The sequence below is a fragment of the Vanellus vanellus genome, assembly GCF_965231255.1.
Source record: "Vanellus vanellus genome assembly, chromosome: 8".
Lineage (NCBI taxonomy): Eukaryota > Metazoa > Chordata > Aves > Charadriiformes > Charadriidae > Vanellus > Vanellus vanellus.
In genome coordinates this window covers 20,770,106-20,784,683 of record NC_138913.1, presented here as the reverse complement: position 1 = coordinate 20,784,683, position 14,578 = coordinate 20,770,106, and the positions used below count along the sequence as shown (strand labels likewise).

The window sequence follows — 14,578 nt, the reverse complement described above, 5'->3', positions numbered from 1 at the left end:
CACAGGTAGAACCCCTCTTCAGCCTCTGGCTTCAGCAAAGGGGGAGAGGTCCCTCGGTCAAAAAAGCATGTGCGTGCATGGCTGAGAGGGCAACTGGGCTGAAATCCACTCCCAGTTGCAAATGCTTGTTTGCAAGCAGAGAGCATACGCAGGGGTGTGCTCCTTACACTCATTTAACAGCGTGGAAGTAATTTCTGCTTTTCCCTAAGCTTGCCTACTCTTCTCCGCCTCTGTACGCTTCAACTGGTCTATATAGACAGGCTGTTCACAGAGCCCTCCGCTGCTGCTTGCTCAGTTCTGGTTTCTGTATGTTCCAACCCCATCCAACCAAGCAGGACAACGCGTGCTGTGCTGATGCTGCCAGCTGCCAAGCGCTCTGGTTTCACTTCTGGAGCGCGCAACACAAGAAGCACAAGTCCAAGCTGCCTACAGATCTCACTGGTACTTCATGTGCTCGCTTGCCTCTGGCCTCTGTTGCTTCCTGAGCACACATCCCGGCCCCAGGAAGCAGCACTATCTACAGAACGCATCGACATGCTCTCCCTTCACCGCACAGCTGTGGTGCGGCACACGCTGCCAGACAGCGCTGGCCTCGCTGGTTTTGCTGGGGCATCATCTTGCTTTCAGTAAGCCTGCCAAATCCGTGCTTACTGCTATCAGCATCTGATAAAGTAGACCAAAACCTCTGGCTAGATTCTCCAAAAGATAGCTGGGATGAGTAAACAGGCCACATGAAGTGCCACAGTACCCATGCTGCCTTCCCCAGGAGGTAAACATCTGGCTTCCCCACAAAGACAGTCCTGATCCTGTCCCTTGCAGCTCTACCTACTGTGGCCTATGCAGAACAGCAGAGAGCTGGCTCTGCGCTTCAACCCCAAGTCTTCCTCGCTGCTGGTGAACGGGGAGTGTCCATAGATACCACTGCAGCATGGGAAAAGCCACCTCTCTGTGTGCACTAGGAACTGGATTTGCCGAACATGCAAGAATGTGGACACCACAGAGCAGATGAACTAGAGACACAGATGAACTAGACACTTTCATGTTCAAAATTAATTAAAAAAATAGTTTCATGAAAACAACTCTCTTCAGCAGCCTACATCTCACCTAGCTATGTAATATATTCCGATGATGAACAACAATTTTTTTTGCTGAACAATCTTTTCCCAATGATCTTATATTTTCTATGCAAAGCCCTTCTTAATTAGGCCCCTGAACTCGAGAGAACTAGCCTGCCGCTTCTGTGGTTTTGCAAGTACATTAGAAAAAAAAGCAGCAGCAGCAAACACATCATGCATACAGTGCACATTAACAGCGGTGGCCAACATCAACCCATAATGGCCAATCTTGCAGGTTAGCAGAGAGAATTTTGCTACCCTACAGAAACAAGGCTGCAGATACAGGATCATGCCTAAATTAGGCGCTTTCCAGCACAGAAAGCCAGGCTGTACTTAATGACTGGCTAACTAGAAGTGGTAAGGAGTTGGAATTCCTCCCTTCCCCCCCTCTATTGCTGGCACAACGTGTTTGCATAATGTTGTGATAAAGATAGCTCAAACTTCCCAGGTAGGAACTACTGATGGTTATCTATGTCAAACGTCAATGGGAGTTGGGGAGGCTGCTGTAGCACACAGTTGTGCCGGGTGAACTGGTGGGGTGATCTTATGCCAGAAAAATGACATGCCATGGACTCCTTCGGATCCTTCCCTCAGGCTCAGTTAATTAATCTGAACACAAAAGCTTGCAAAGTAATGCAAATTTATTTCTCTAACTCCAAACGGGCTGCAAAAGGCTTTGAGACCCTCCCCTTTTGGCTTCTGTCTCTGCCTGGAGGAAAAGGCTTGTATTCTTTCCTTGAGGGCCCTTTGAAAAGCAAAGTGAGGCAAGCAGCTTTTTACTGCTACTGGACACTGCACCCTCTTTGCTTATGTTCCACTCTTCCAGCAGCCCATCACATTCAGAAGTAGAAAATGTTCACACCAAGAGTTACAGTGGCTTCAGTGAGCCTTGTGTGCCTACAGCTGCTGGGAAGAGCTTCTCTAGCTCCTAGCTATAAGTGTTGGTGAGTCTGGACATTATTTATTCAAAAATAAGCCATTGCTAAAATGCCAGATGCCATCAACTGACAGAGTCCTAAACCTGCAACAAGCTATATATTAGGCCCTCCTAATCTCTGCAAGCTTTATGGATGGCAGAAGCTAAACCCGGACCATATAAGTAAAGCTATACATTCACTAATGATTTACAATTGATTGGAAAGTTACATTCACGTACATTTCCAGGGAAACAAACAAATCCTGACACCTACAATTAAATGATACAAACCACTGTGTAAAGAACAGCAGGGAGAGAACAAAATATAGCATTCTTTCTTCCTTCTAAAATATGAAAAAAAAAAAATCCTTCTGAAAAAAAAAACCTCCCACCATTTTATTGCAGAAAGAACCCTTTTTACTGTCATTGAGTACCACAACATATGCAGAACACTGGTCATTTGCACTGACCCTAGCCTTGGTGGGATTTTTCAGCACCTGAACCGAGCTGCTGGCAGGCACATGGACCCACCGACTACTTCAGGTAAGTAGTCCCGTGGGAACCACGGAATTCAGGCTGATGCACACTCCACTCGGTGATTTTACAGGAGACCTGCTGCGCAGGGTTTTTTCCACTTGATACTGGGTCCGTAGGGGAAACAGAAAACTTTAAAAGCCCAATCTAAATTCAGCTGCAGGAGGTAGCTTTTAATTGCACTTTGGATCAATAGAGAAGCAATCTAACACTTGTTCTTGGTTACTAGGCAGGGGTTTGTACTTTTCCAGACAATTTCCCCCTGCTTTTCATATATTGCCTTTTCCTCATTTGCTCACACAATCTGGATTCTCTACAATTTAAGTGCAGAACAAAGCATTCATATCACTACAGAACATATCGAATCATTTATCTGTGCCACAGATTTTGGTACCTCATCAGCACCAGTAGCATGTTGAGTAAGTAGTCCCAACATTTAAGCAGTTTAAAGTACTAGAAAAGTGTTAAAAACAGTAGTCTCAAATCCACATAGCCTGTAGTGAAGCAACAGGTGTACACAAGTACTTAAAGGGTGTCAAGTAGCATTTTATTTCATTTCCCAGCTGTATAAAACTAAGAGCAGGCCAAAAGGTAGACAGACATTAATAAAGCTCCATCCAGAATTCTCCCTCTATCAAAAAAAAAATGTGTTATTGTAGCCCTCTTGTGTTCAGCTGGATTAACAGCTACTAGATCTACACTGTCCTTCCTTACTACCCCTTAAATCAAGGCTCTGCATGCTTTAACCACACTGCCATTCATTTCTTTGCCTTCTCCACCTTCCCTCAGTTTATTTCGTGTTTTTCCTCTTTCCATTCTGGTTGTAAAATCTAAATATATTCAGACCACGCTCCAAAACAACAGAGTGCTCAGTTGGTATAGTCTCACTGCAAAACAAGAGAACTGCTGTTTTAGAGTAGGAGGACTACAACATCCCTCATTGCCTGTAAGCATGCTTATATTCCTAGCATTTCTTCTCCATAAAAGGACTGTAATGAACACAATTTACAGCCTTGTTTCCCTCTTTTAGATAATGCCTGTGAGATAAAATTTTAAATCGAGTGTCCCACAGACACCATTTAGACACATTCAATGTTTCTCTACCCTTACAGAAATCACCCTGATGTTCTCCAAAACCTGTAAGTGCTATTGATCCCGTTGATCCCTGACCTTCCCTACCAATCACCAGGATTAAAAAGTCAGGGTTGTAAGAGGTAGTGGCTTTTACAGTATTGTTTTCCAGTCTACAAAGGCTGTAGCCAACAGAAGAGCAAGTTATGGCTGCATTGCTACGGGTGCTTAACGGGATGGAGTCTTGTAACTGAGGATGAGGTAATGGGCTGTTTCCTAAAAGACACTCACCTTCCATGTCTGCTTCCTCAGTCATCCTTAATTCAGCCGCTGCAAGACCAGCTCACTCTTACAGAGCAGAAGGATCAGGCAAGCAGTTCAGTTGTGCTTCAAGAGACGCTACGACCTGTCTCAAGGAGCTGACTCCAACATGGCCATGCTGCTGCAGAGGAAACCTGGAGAAGGAGCCATAAACTAAGAGAGAAAGAAGGAGAAACGAATGAGAACAGAGAAAAGACAAAGGACAGTACTAGAACAGAAAAACAGCTGTAGCTGAGCAGCAACAACATCAAGGAATGTTAGCAAGCAGTGCCCACTCTTGATCAGCAGCACAGGGGTGTGCTTCAGTTCACGAAAACTTAAAGAGTTTTGACAGATACATGCATATAAATTTTGAGAGCGCTGAAACCATAATGAAAACTGGCTTCAGAAATAAAAATCAACATAGATAGTGAAATCATGGTATCTTCTTTCTTTGAAAGACAGCTATAGTAGCAAACCTAGGAGCAAGTTAAACCCTAATCTGTGTCTTTTCGTATAAACAAGATAAAGAGGAGAAAAGCATCCAGCTCCGTAACATTTGCTATTGCAAGCCAGTTTCCTGAAGAACAGGGTAATATAAAGCATTTCAGAGGAAAAATGGAAAGACCACGTATAAAAATACAGATGGGAAATCCTACAGTCAACCTGTATTTCTACATAAATTTATCTTGGTTTTGAGCTGGATAAATGCTAAGAGATACCTAAGCCTCTGTGCGTCTCACAGAAAGCATGATTCATAGCACACCAGGGCCTTTGTGAACAAAATTGGCAGGACTTAGTAACTCAGTTATAACAGCGAGACATAAGGCAACCCATGATATCTTTGTGACAAAAAGCAATTTAGGAATGAATGTACCAAATATTCAGCAGGCAAGCCAGTTAATCCCAGGCAAATTAGTATAACACATCAGGAGTGAATCAAAGAATATGGTTCAGCTTCTCTGTGAGAGCACAGGTTATGCAGTAAAACTGGTAAGAGACCCTGGGTACACAAGTGAGTTACAGCAACTCTGAGCTGCCTGTATGTTGGGGGGAAAAAGGCTCACGCTATAGAAGCAAACAGCAAAGTTTATAATGACCCCATATATTTCAGTTCAATATTTGATAAAATATTTTATATTTAATTTTACAAAAAAGAAATTGTATAGATTTTATGACCAATATAATTTTAATACTTGTTTCCATTGCTGAAGTAATAAAACTGTCTTTGAATCTGTTCAACTATTACCTCTTACATATTAATGGAGTTCAGTAGACCACACACAGCTACCTAGAGACCATGCCCTTACTTCCCCTAAAGGGGAAAAAAAACTTTGCGGGATCATTTAGTAGCAGTCGCTTAAGAGATCGTTGAGAAGGCTTGCCTTGTACCCACGAGAGAAGCAGAGAAAGCCTTCAAAGGCCACATTGCAGCTCACTGAAAAGTGGTTAGTTGATGACAAAAAAGGTTTTTTTAAATGTTAAGATGGCAGAAATTCATCATTTTCTGTAGAGTTTGATCATGATATTTCACCGTTAGCCAGGTCATTCAGAACATGAGGACTCTGTCCACAAAGACAAAAAGCCTTAGAGAGCTTTCCTTCTGAAGTGTGTAGTAGTAAATCTGATCAACATAAAAATCAGTTTCTTTCCTACATCTAGCATATTCTAAATCTCCCCAAGGACTAAAGTCAACACCACACCAAAAAACTCGCAGCTAAGACCTGCCACACAGCTTATCTGAAACTTATATGAAGTTTACAAGATAATGAATGTAAGAAGTGATCAACTATGCATTCTCATTTAGAAAACCAATACATGTATTTTAGTGCTTTCACTACAAGGACGCCATTTGCAGTTCTCAAGACATTTTCAAACTCAACTAAGCTAGAGTTCATATGCCTTATTTAAAACATTCTATTACATGGTCCACACAGATGTCTAAACAGGCTTTTCTGACTACAGATCAGTAACAGCTTCATTGTTTCCAGTCAGTTTTCGTTGGAACTAGAAAACAGGGTACTCTGCCTTGGGAAAGGTGAGAGGTTTAAGCTGATCAAAATGAGACACGTCTTGTTATAAAAAAAAAAATAAAAAATTACAGTATTATACACCATATAGGCTACTCAGCCACCCTTTAGAGATAGAGAGTTTGTGAAACCCTTTCAGATTCCTCCTATTGCTCCTGAATACCCTAGGGCGCAGCGAGCCACACCACATGTTAACAGGCCAACATTCAGGCATTCCAGGTGTCAAAAAGCCAGCCAGTGCTGCATTTGGGCCTGTGAAGGCTTAACTGTGAGGGATAAGGATGCTTCCCAGCTTGTCCCCATCCTTTCTCTGTGAGAAAGTATCACAGGACAAGTGTAACCACCTCCTGTGGCTGCAGTTTGTGTTCTCTGTATATATCGTCTTGTAGACTCTGCTCATCCCATCCAGCATAAATTAGTATTTCTCTAATACCTCAGACAAGTCCAAGGGATCTCAGGGAAGTGGAAGTGTCCTCTGACACTCTGTGTTGTCAGAACCTTTGCAGACCTCTGAAGGGGAACCAGGTAAGAGGTCTATACCAGCTAGCAAGCAGGACACAGGATAGGGTTGTACATCCCTAGCTGGGACCATGCAGCAGTTGTTTGTCTCTCAGCTCACTGGTTCATCATGGGCCTGTAACCCCACTGCTCCAGCTCATTCAGTTCCAATACAACACAGCTAACAAGCTCTACCTCCAACCTAGAATTTGGACATGGGCCATGTAAAGGAGGAACCAGAGCATACAACAGGGGTCGTGCATTCAGAGAATGGAAGAAAAGATGGATCATCCAATAGACTAAGTGAATATCAAGAAATATTTTATTGTACATGTAATCAAAGTTTAAAAAACAGACAAGAAGGAGCAAGGGACAGATTTATCTAGCATTTCTTAACTATGCAGGGTACAGAAACACAACTAGTAAAGAATTAGCACATATTAGTACCCTTTGCTCCCCTTCCCTGCCCCAGTGAAGGAGGTTATACAAGCGAGACTAGTAATGCTTCAAATCAATCCTTCTCAGTAATTGCACACTTGAGCTGACATCGTTGAAGTATGTTCAATTTCATGAGAGAGTATGTGCCTTCAAAATAGTTGTTTATAAACAAAAACACTATCTCTTTAGTGGTTTGTAAGCATTACTCATTCAACACCAAGAGTATACGTAAATGACTAATAATTTAGCAGCCATAATTGTCTTGTTATATCTGAACTGACACTACTGTTAAGTATATCAATTATAGAAAATAGATTCCATAGGTTTAACAATATGTAGTAGAGAATATATTATCTAGTGGCAAAACCATAGTTAGGTAGGTGGCTGTCAAGAAGCAGAGGAAGTATTCACAGGGAAGGGGGGTAGCTGCATACTGATCAGGGGGTACGTTGACTAATCAGAACTAAAAAAGCTGAAGCTCAGGAGTGCTAGCTGCAAAGGAGTTACACCTCAGTATCACTGGTGTAAGTTTCAGAACGCCTGGTTTGAAAAATATGCTGTTCATCCCAATTTCTACATCAATCTCCCGCCTTAACTCATGACCCTAGACACTCCTTACCACAGCACAGTAGGATCTTAAACAGTTCTAGCAATGTAAGTCGTGTTCTGCCTTACACACTGTGAGGAAGAAGGCTTCCATTGTCTTCCAGAGCCAGATAGGAAGAAGTCTGAAAGTGAATGCAAAGCATTATCAGGACTTATTTACCCCTTCAACCACTCAGTTTGCTTCCTAATTTACAAGGGTGAAAGCCTTCAGAGCAGAAAGCTGCAACTTTTTTCCAGTACAAGGTGATTTTCTCAGTAGCTTAGAAATAAGCCTTCATAAAAAACATAAGCTATACAGCATGTAGCAAGGGATGAATCAAATCAGTGTGACAAGTGCTAATTCCCAAATTGAAGGTAAGACAAGTTTTGGGATTCCCACAAAAAAGGGATTTGTTTATTATTCAGTGGCCCAATAAGCCTAGCAGATTAAAAGAGTCTTCGCAAAACTTCCAGAGAAGGCCCATGGAAAGGTAGACAAAGCCAGATCCAAAATAACAGTAACTATTATATTCTGGATTCTAATGCCCTTTGGAGACTATCAGCTTTTTGGCTTAAAATGCAAGTGAATCATGACGTATTAACGATACCACGATCTTCATCTATTTCAGCCTACAGCATGGTCCAATGCAGGTTATTAGTGTCAAGTTACACACCTAGGACTGGAATTCACTAACACTCATAGCACCGTTTGATTGTTGCTGTAAATAAAGACAGTCTAACCCTTAAGTCCTCTGCCAGAAAAAGCCTATTACCTTTGAGAGTTGCGCAACACCATCTGTTGTGGGCCAGCTGACCTATGCACATTTTTTTGTCCTCGCATGCATGCATCTGTTTTCAGAAAAATCTCAATAGCTCCAAGCTTAAACTCTGCGACATATTACCTTAGCTTTCAAAGTTTCAAAATAAGTTCTCCATACAATGTTCAAATGTAGGAAATTCACACAACTGACTGACCAATTTATTGACAATATCTCACTGTTTATTTCCTGTACGTGCCAACTGCACAGTCATAAAAGCCTCCCAGCTATTCTTCATACTTCTCAGCTTTGAAACAGGAAAGAATCAATACAGATATCTCAGGATTAACAGACCTAGGTGCAGGGAAAAAAGCAGCTGTTCTGTACCTCAGTAATTATTGCTCAGTATTTATCTGTTATAAGCAACACCAAGGCAGTATTTGAATCTATGCTGCACTTAGACAGGTTCCATACCATTAAAGAAATATCAGCCTTTCCACAGAAAAAAGTCTCTAAAATTTAGCTGGCCATTTTTTCTTCGCCATTACATTTAACAAGGCAGATCTGCTTGGCTTCCCATTCTAACAGCATTACAGAGTTGTCAAAGTACACGGCTCATACCTACGGCCTGTCTTTAAAGTAGAGTAGCTGGGCTGCACGTTTTCCTAAGAACTACAGAAGTTTATTAGCTATGCTAAAACGCTACTTAAAGAGCCTAGAATTGTTCAAAGACTCACCAGCTACCTAAACAGAACAGCTGTCCCACAAAACTGATTTCACTAATAACTGAACTTGAAGACAAACACTACAAGAAAGCCAATAAAGGAAATCTTGTGTGATCAAAGCTTCTCTTACTACCTCATCTGAAAGAAGCTGCCTGCCACTTTCAAGTATCTCCTCCTTCCATAGGAATAACCAACATACCTTTTGGAGGCAGTTTAGACAGTGACTGCTCAAAAGTATTTCTACAGAACTGCTTTTTGGAAGAGAAAATAAGTTATTTTACTACTTGCACAGATTGAATTTACTACACTCATTTTACTCTGATAATGTTTTAGCTACAAGGTAACTGTACAAGATATATCAGCAGAGATCGCACATTGTTAACACTACATATGTAAACCAAGAAACAACAGGTCCTTTCATCAAGGTGTCATATTGCAGGTAAGCCATTTTACGTTAGTCCAAGAGGCTGCGAAACTGCGCTTCCGCACCAAGGAGATTCCTGGTGAACCCCACAGAAAAGCCATGCTCTACAAAGGTGACTGTCCATCCTGGAACAGCAGCAGGAGAAGAATCAAGCAACCAGTGTTTGCGGCAATATTCTCAGAGAAGGATTCCATTCATTCGGTGCATATTGCTGTACATAAGGTGCATAAACCTGTCAGGTACGAGATCAGCGTGAAGAGAAGCCAGTTGCAAGGCTGCAACCAACTACTGGCGTCATGTCCCAGATCTGGAAGAAAATATTGTGGAGAATTACATAGCACATAAGACCTAAGAAGTATTTCTGCAAGAGGCATAGAAGCAAATATGAAGACACCTCCCTGGACACAAGGCAGCAAATCCTGTTTAAACTCTACTTGAGGAAAATGTCACGAAGAGTTACGACAGCCTTACAAACCAAAAGCCAAACTTAGGGCTTAAGAGTCTTCTAGCTGTTCTCTGTAGGTCTGTTTTAAAAAGTGCTAGGCAGTTTGTTATAAACATGTTTACGGAAGAACAGGGACAGACTGGAACAGTCTCAGTTCTGACATGCATGGAGGATGTATAACTTAAGCACAGCAAGATTCTACATCAGTCCAATTTCCATGTCACTGTTACAAGCAGGGCTTTTAGTGGCAATGCTCCAAGAGGCCAGGGAGCTCAGAGTAAAGGAAGCCTTCACATTTCATCATGTCTGTGTCTTTAAGGCTGCTGGCAGATTCTCCTGCTGCTGATGCCTGCTTTGTTTGTCCAAAGGACACCAACAGTAACCAACTGACAGCTAGACTCCATACAGTGGAGTTATAGGTCATTTCCTCCTTCAGCTGCAGGAAGAATAGTCTGCAACAAATATGATTCTTGCTGCCCACAACAGTTAGCTTTGTAGCAACAGTTGTCAGAAAGAAAAAAGTATATACAAACATTAGTTCTCGATTAAATATCTCTAAACAAATGCAGGAAAGAGGTACATGAATACCTTCACAATCCGGTCACTCCCACAAGTCACCATTAGCCCTCTGGAGATGTCCATGGACATGTGTGAAATGTTGTGTTTTCCTTCATGAAAGGTTGCCAAGGAAGTACGGCTGCAAGAGAACAATTCAAATGAAGCCAGCCATCAGATGAAGCTTGACGGCATAGTTATACCAGTACAAAATAAACTTGCAACAAAACTAAATTGCCTAAGTGCTAATAAATCAGTCCTGAGAACTGCAGTGCCATATTAAAGGGGACAGAATTAAATTAGCAAATCACACTAAGGCACTACTTGTATAGTTATACAGGTGTGACGTTTCCTGGCCTTCTGCAGCCTGACTGTTAATAATACTAGAGCAGAAGTGGGACAGTTCATTTGTAAATAATTCTACTCCTGGTTATAAAGTCAAGTTCAGCTACATTTTTCCTGCCAGCTATAGTGAGTCAAGTAGGGCACAGCACCTCCCTTTTTCAGAAAAAGCAAACAAACAAAAATTCACCAACCAAAAAAATCAAACACCACCACCCCCGCTACCCCCAAAATTAGCATCTGATTACTTTGGTCCTTTAGCACTCGAAGCATCCAAGGAGGTGACAGGGCAGTGAACAGTATCACAGAATCACAGAATCACAGAATTATCAGAGTTGGAAGGGACCTCTAGAGATCATCTAGTCCAACTCCCCTGCTAAAGCAGGATTGCCTAGAGCACATTACTCAGGACTGCATCCAGGCGGGTCTTGAAAATCTCCAGGGAAGGGGACTCCACAACCTCCCTGGGCAGCCTGTTCCAGTGCTCTGTCACCCGAACCGTAAAGAACTGTTTCCGTGTATTTGAACGGAACTTCCTGTGTTCCAACTTGTGCCCATTGCCCCTCGTCCTGTCACTTGGAACCAATGAAAAGAGCCTGGCTCCATCCTTCTTCAACCCACCCCTTAGATACTTGTATGCCATAATCAGGTCTCCCCTCAGCCTTCTCTTCTCCAGGCTAAAGAGTCCCAGCTCTCTCAGCCTTTCCTCATAAGGCAGATGCTCCAAGCCCTTAATCATCTTAGTTGCCCTTCGCTGGACTCGCTCCAGCAGTTCCCTGTCCCTCTTGAACTGGGGAGCCCAAAACTGGACACAGTATTCCAGTTGTGGCCTCACCAGTGCCGAGTAGAGGGGGAGAATGACCTCCCTCGACCTACTGGCCACACTCTTCCCTATGCAGCCCAGGATTCCATTGGCCTTTTTGGCGACAAGGGCACATTGCTGGGCCATGGATAATTTACTGTCTAGTAAAGTCTTGTTCATATCAAGACAAAAAGGGGGTTCCTTCATTGCTAAGGGTTTAATGAAACAGCAAATTACATTTAACCCAGTTTGCTTGCATGGGGAAAATAATGTTGGGCTGTGAAGAATATTCTTGTAGGAACAGTTTTCAGCAAGTGTACATGAACTAATGCATATACATCCTGGCAGCTGTGATGCACTGTCAGGCACCCATTTAGCCATTTTAAGTGCAATCAATAGCCTTTACCTGAACAGAAATCTTGAGACAAGTATGTTTCAACTCTAGATCTGGGCTCATGGAAAAGAAGAAATGAAGTGGATAAAAAAGTTGTAATACCACATCTGATCTAAATCCGCTTGCAGAGCCAGTTGAAGGATCTCTGCCACTGTAGTGCATTGAGTGCCCAAGGCAAAGATGGCCTTTTAGCAGCGAGTCAGCTTGGCATGTTTTTGTAGCATTGCGGGCGGATGTGGGGCAAGCAAAAGTGTTTCAGCACCTCAGCAGCATTACTTTATTACTCCTTAATACTCACTCTTCATCCTTGATTGACTCAAAACAGGAATCACAGACACGGACCTGGAACTCAAAGCCCATGATCGGGTAGCTTGACCGTTTGGTACTGCACTTGCCACATACTGCTTGCCCACATTTTCTGCAATGATGCTTCATGGTGGAAAAAGAAAACAAACAAAAAAAATCAATATATATTGTGCCACTTGACCACGTTATCAAGTGTTCACTGAGCAGCAACAACAAAGCTTCTGTTTTGCAACCTGTCAGGAAGCAACCTGATAGGAAGTTTTCTGTTACATCAAGCAAAGACCAAGGACTCTGGAGTCCTGAACTGTTGTCTTGGTCATTAATGGGTTTACCTCCATATTCTTCCTGTCCATCCTCTTCTACTTTTGCAAGCTCTTTCTGGGAGCAGGGGAAAAAGAGGGTTGAACAAGCAATCAAGGAAATAACAGTCTAAGAAAGCCAGAAACAGATGAGTGTCTTGGTGCCTGTCCAGTCCCTCCAAAAAGAAAGCTATCCAGAAAGCTTTCACTTTCAAGCCCAGTAAGAGCAAGGCCATCACTGCTTCATTGAACTGAGTACCCTACAACATGATAGGCTGCAATTTGCTCAGTTATGGGGCATTGTGTGCCACTTCACACAACACTTGAGGATTAGCTGTCCACAGCTTCAGTGTATAGAACTATTCAGAGAAACCCAACAGAGCACTCCCAGCACAGCCTGCTTTGCCTTGTGCTGAAAGTTTGATGCAAGACTTCCCATAGAATTTGGAAATTTGTTAGCACTGCCTAGAAGCTCTGAGATCTCAATAAACCCTCACTTCAAAGCAGCAAAAATACCAACAGTTTAAAAGATCTAACAGCTTTAGTGGTTTTCTGTTTGCATTTTGCTTAAGTGCTCAAGTACAGCTAAGCACTCAAACAGTTGATCTCACCTGTCTCAACCCTAATGTCTTTGTGTCCCACATTTGCTTTATATTCCAGAAGAAAGGTTGTTCACACTTCTGACAGGAATCACTTTCTAGCCACTGAGGAGCCTACAAAAGAGCAAGAGATGCAAGCAATCAGAATTCTTTTTCCTCATACCACAGTCAAGGAAGTTTGTTTTAAGAATCCAAAGTAAAGTTTTACTTGGAAAGATGCCCTGTCTCAGCTCTGGACATTACAACAATAGACTGCTTACGGTACAGTATATAGGGAGTTTAGTACAAAAAAAACCAAATCCAAGACTATAGTTATTTGTTACCTACACACCACCTATACTTCTTAAGCCCACAGCAGTATGTTATGTTCCTGTCTTAAGAAAACTAATTCAAACGTCTAAGTTATTAAATTTGCTGCAGGCATTCAAAGACACTTGCTCTGGTTGCCTAGATGATTTTTAAGGGCTAGTGTAATGCAAGTTGTAGAAGCCATGAGGCAGTCATCCTCTCTAAGAGAGGGGGTCCAAAAGTAAGTATCTTTTCCGCTTCCGTAGGATCGCGGTCTGAAATAATTAAGAACTCATCTGCATTTTCCATCCTGCCCACATCTTCATTATGCATCCCTTCTCCCACCCACATATTTTTTCTGTCATAAAGAGACTAGGCCAAATGAAAATAGTTAGAGCTTTCACACATTTCAACACTTTCAGATACTTCAACTGAGCATCCTTGTAAGGGACAGAAAGAGAGGCACAATATTTTTATACCTAGACTTGAATTAGAACATGTGTATTCTATACAACTTTACACATCTGATGGGGGAGTCTCTCTGAAACACAACAGGAGGAAAGCCTTTCTTCTCAATTCACTTACATCCATTGTTGATAGTAATAAAATAGTAGTCAGTTGTATCACCATCTCACCATGAATGTTTATTAATACCAGATGTCCAGTTCCTACATCTTCAACCTTGATTGCATGTCCTTCCTTTCCCCATGCTAGTAGAAAATATTGTAAAGGGTAGTAACAAGTCCAGCATGGGGTGTGGGGAAGACAGTAGAGGAAATGAGTCACCTCTCCACCAAGTGAGATGTTCCATATTGCTTCTTTCAGTTACTTACAATAGCAGTTTTCACTTAATAGCATTTTTGAGAATCCACTTTCTGGCTGCCTCTAACCGAAAAACAGGGCATCTTCCTATTCAGGCATTAAACAGGAGGTAAAAACCTGCCAACACTACTAAAACCATTACCAACATACAGTTGGAACTGCCCAAGATAGTACAGCTATCAGTGGAGTTATCATTCCTTTAAATCAAAAAAAAAGTCTGTCTTCTAGTCTTACATGCATTAGTGCATATTTGAAAATAACCTATAACATGACTCGCTAGCTAATGCTTCAGAGGCAGTATGTTCATCATTCTTCAAACATTTGGTTTCTTT

The 14,578-nt window shown here is 42.1% G+C and overlaps 1 protein-coding gene across 2 annotated transcripts in view; it reads right to left on the bottom strand.

Annotated features, from left to right (window-relative positions):
• Positions 1-6,768: 6,768 nt before the first annotated feature.
• Positions 6,769-14,578, bottom strand: part of WDFY1 (WD repeat and FYVE domain containing 1) — a 28,723-nt gene continuing 20,913 nt past the window's right edge. For both annotated transcript variants that reach the window (XM_082487316.1, XM_082487317.1), the window contains exons 9-12: positions 13,149-13,250; positions 12,231-12,361; positions 10,428-10,536; positions 6,769-9,701 (exon numbers count right to left, since the gene is read on the bottom strand). In XM_082487316.1, the coding sequence (XP_082343442.1) occupies positions 9,642-9,701; positions 10,428-10,536; positions 12,231-12,361; positions 13,149-13,250 (402 nt within the window). In that variant the 3' untranslated portion in view covers positions 6,769-9,641. The remainder of the gene's footprint in view (positions 9,702-10,427; positions 10,537-12,230; positions 12,362-13,148; positions 13,251-14,578) is intronic.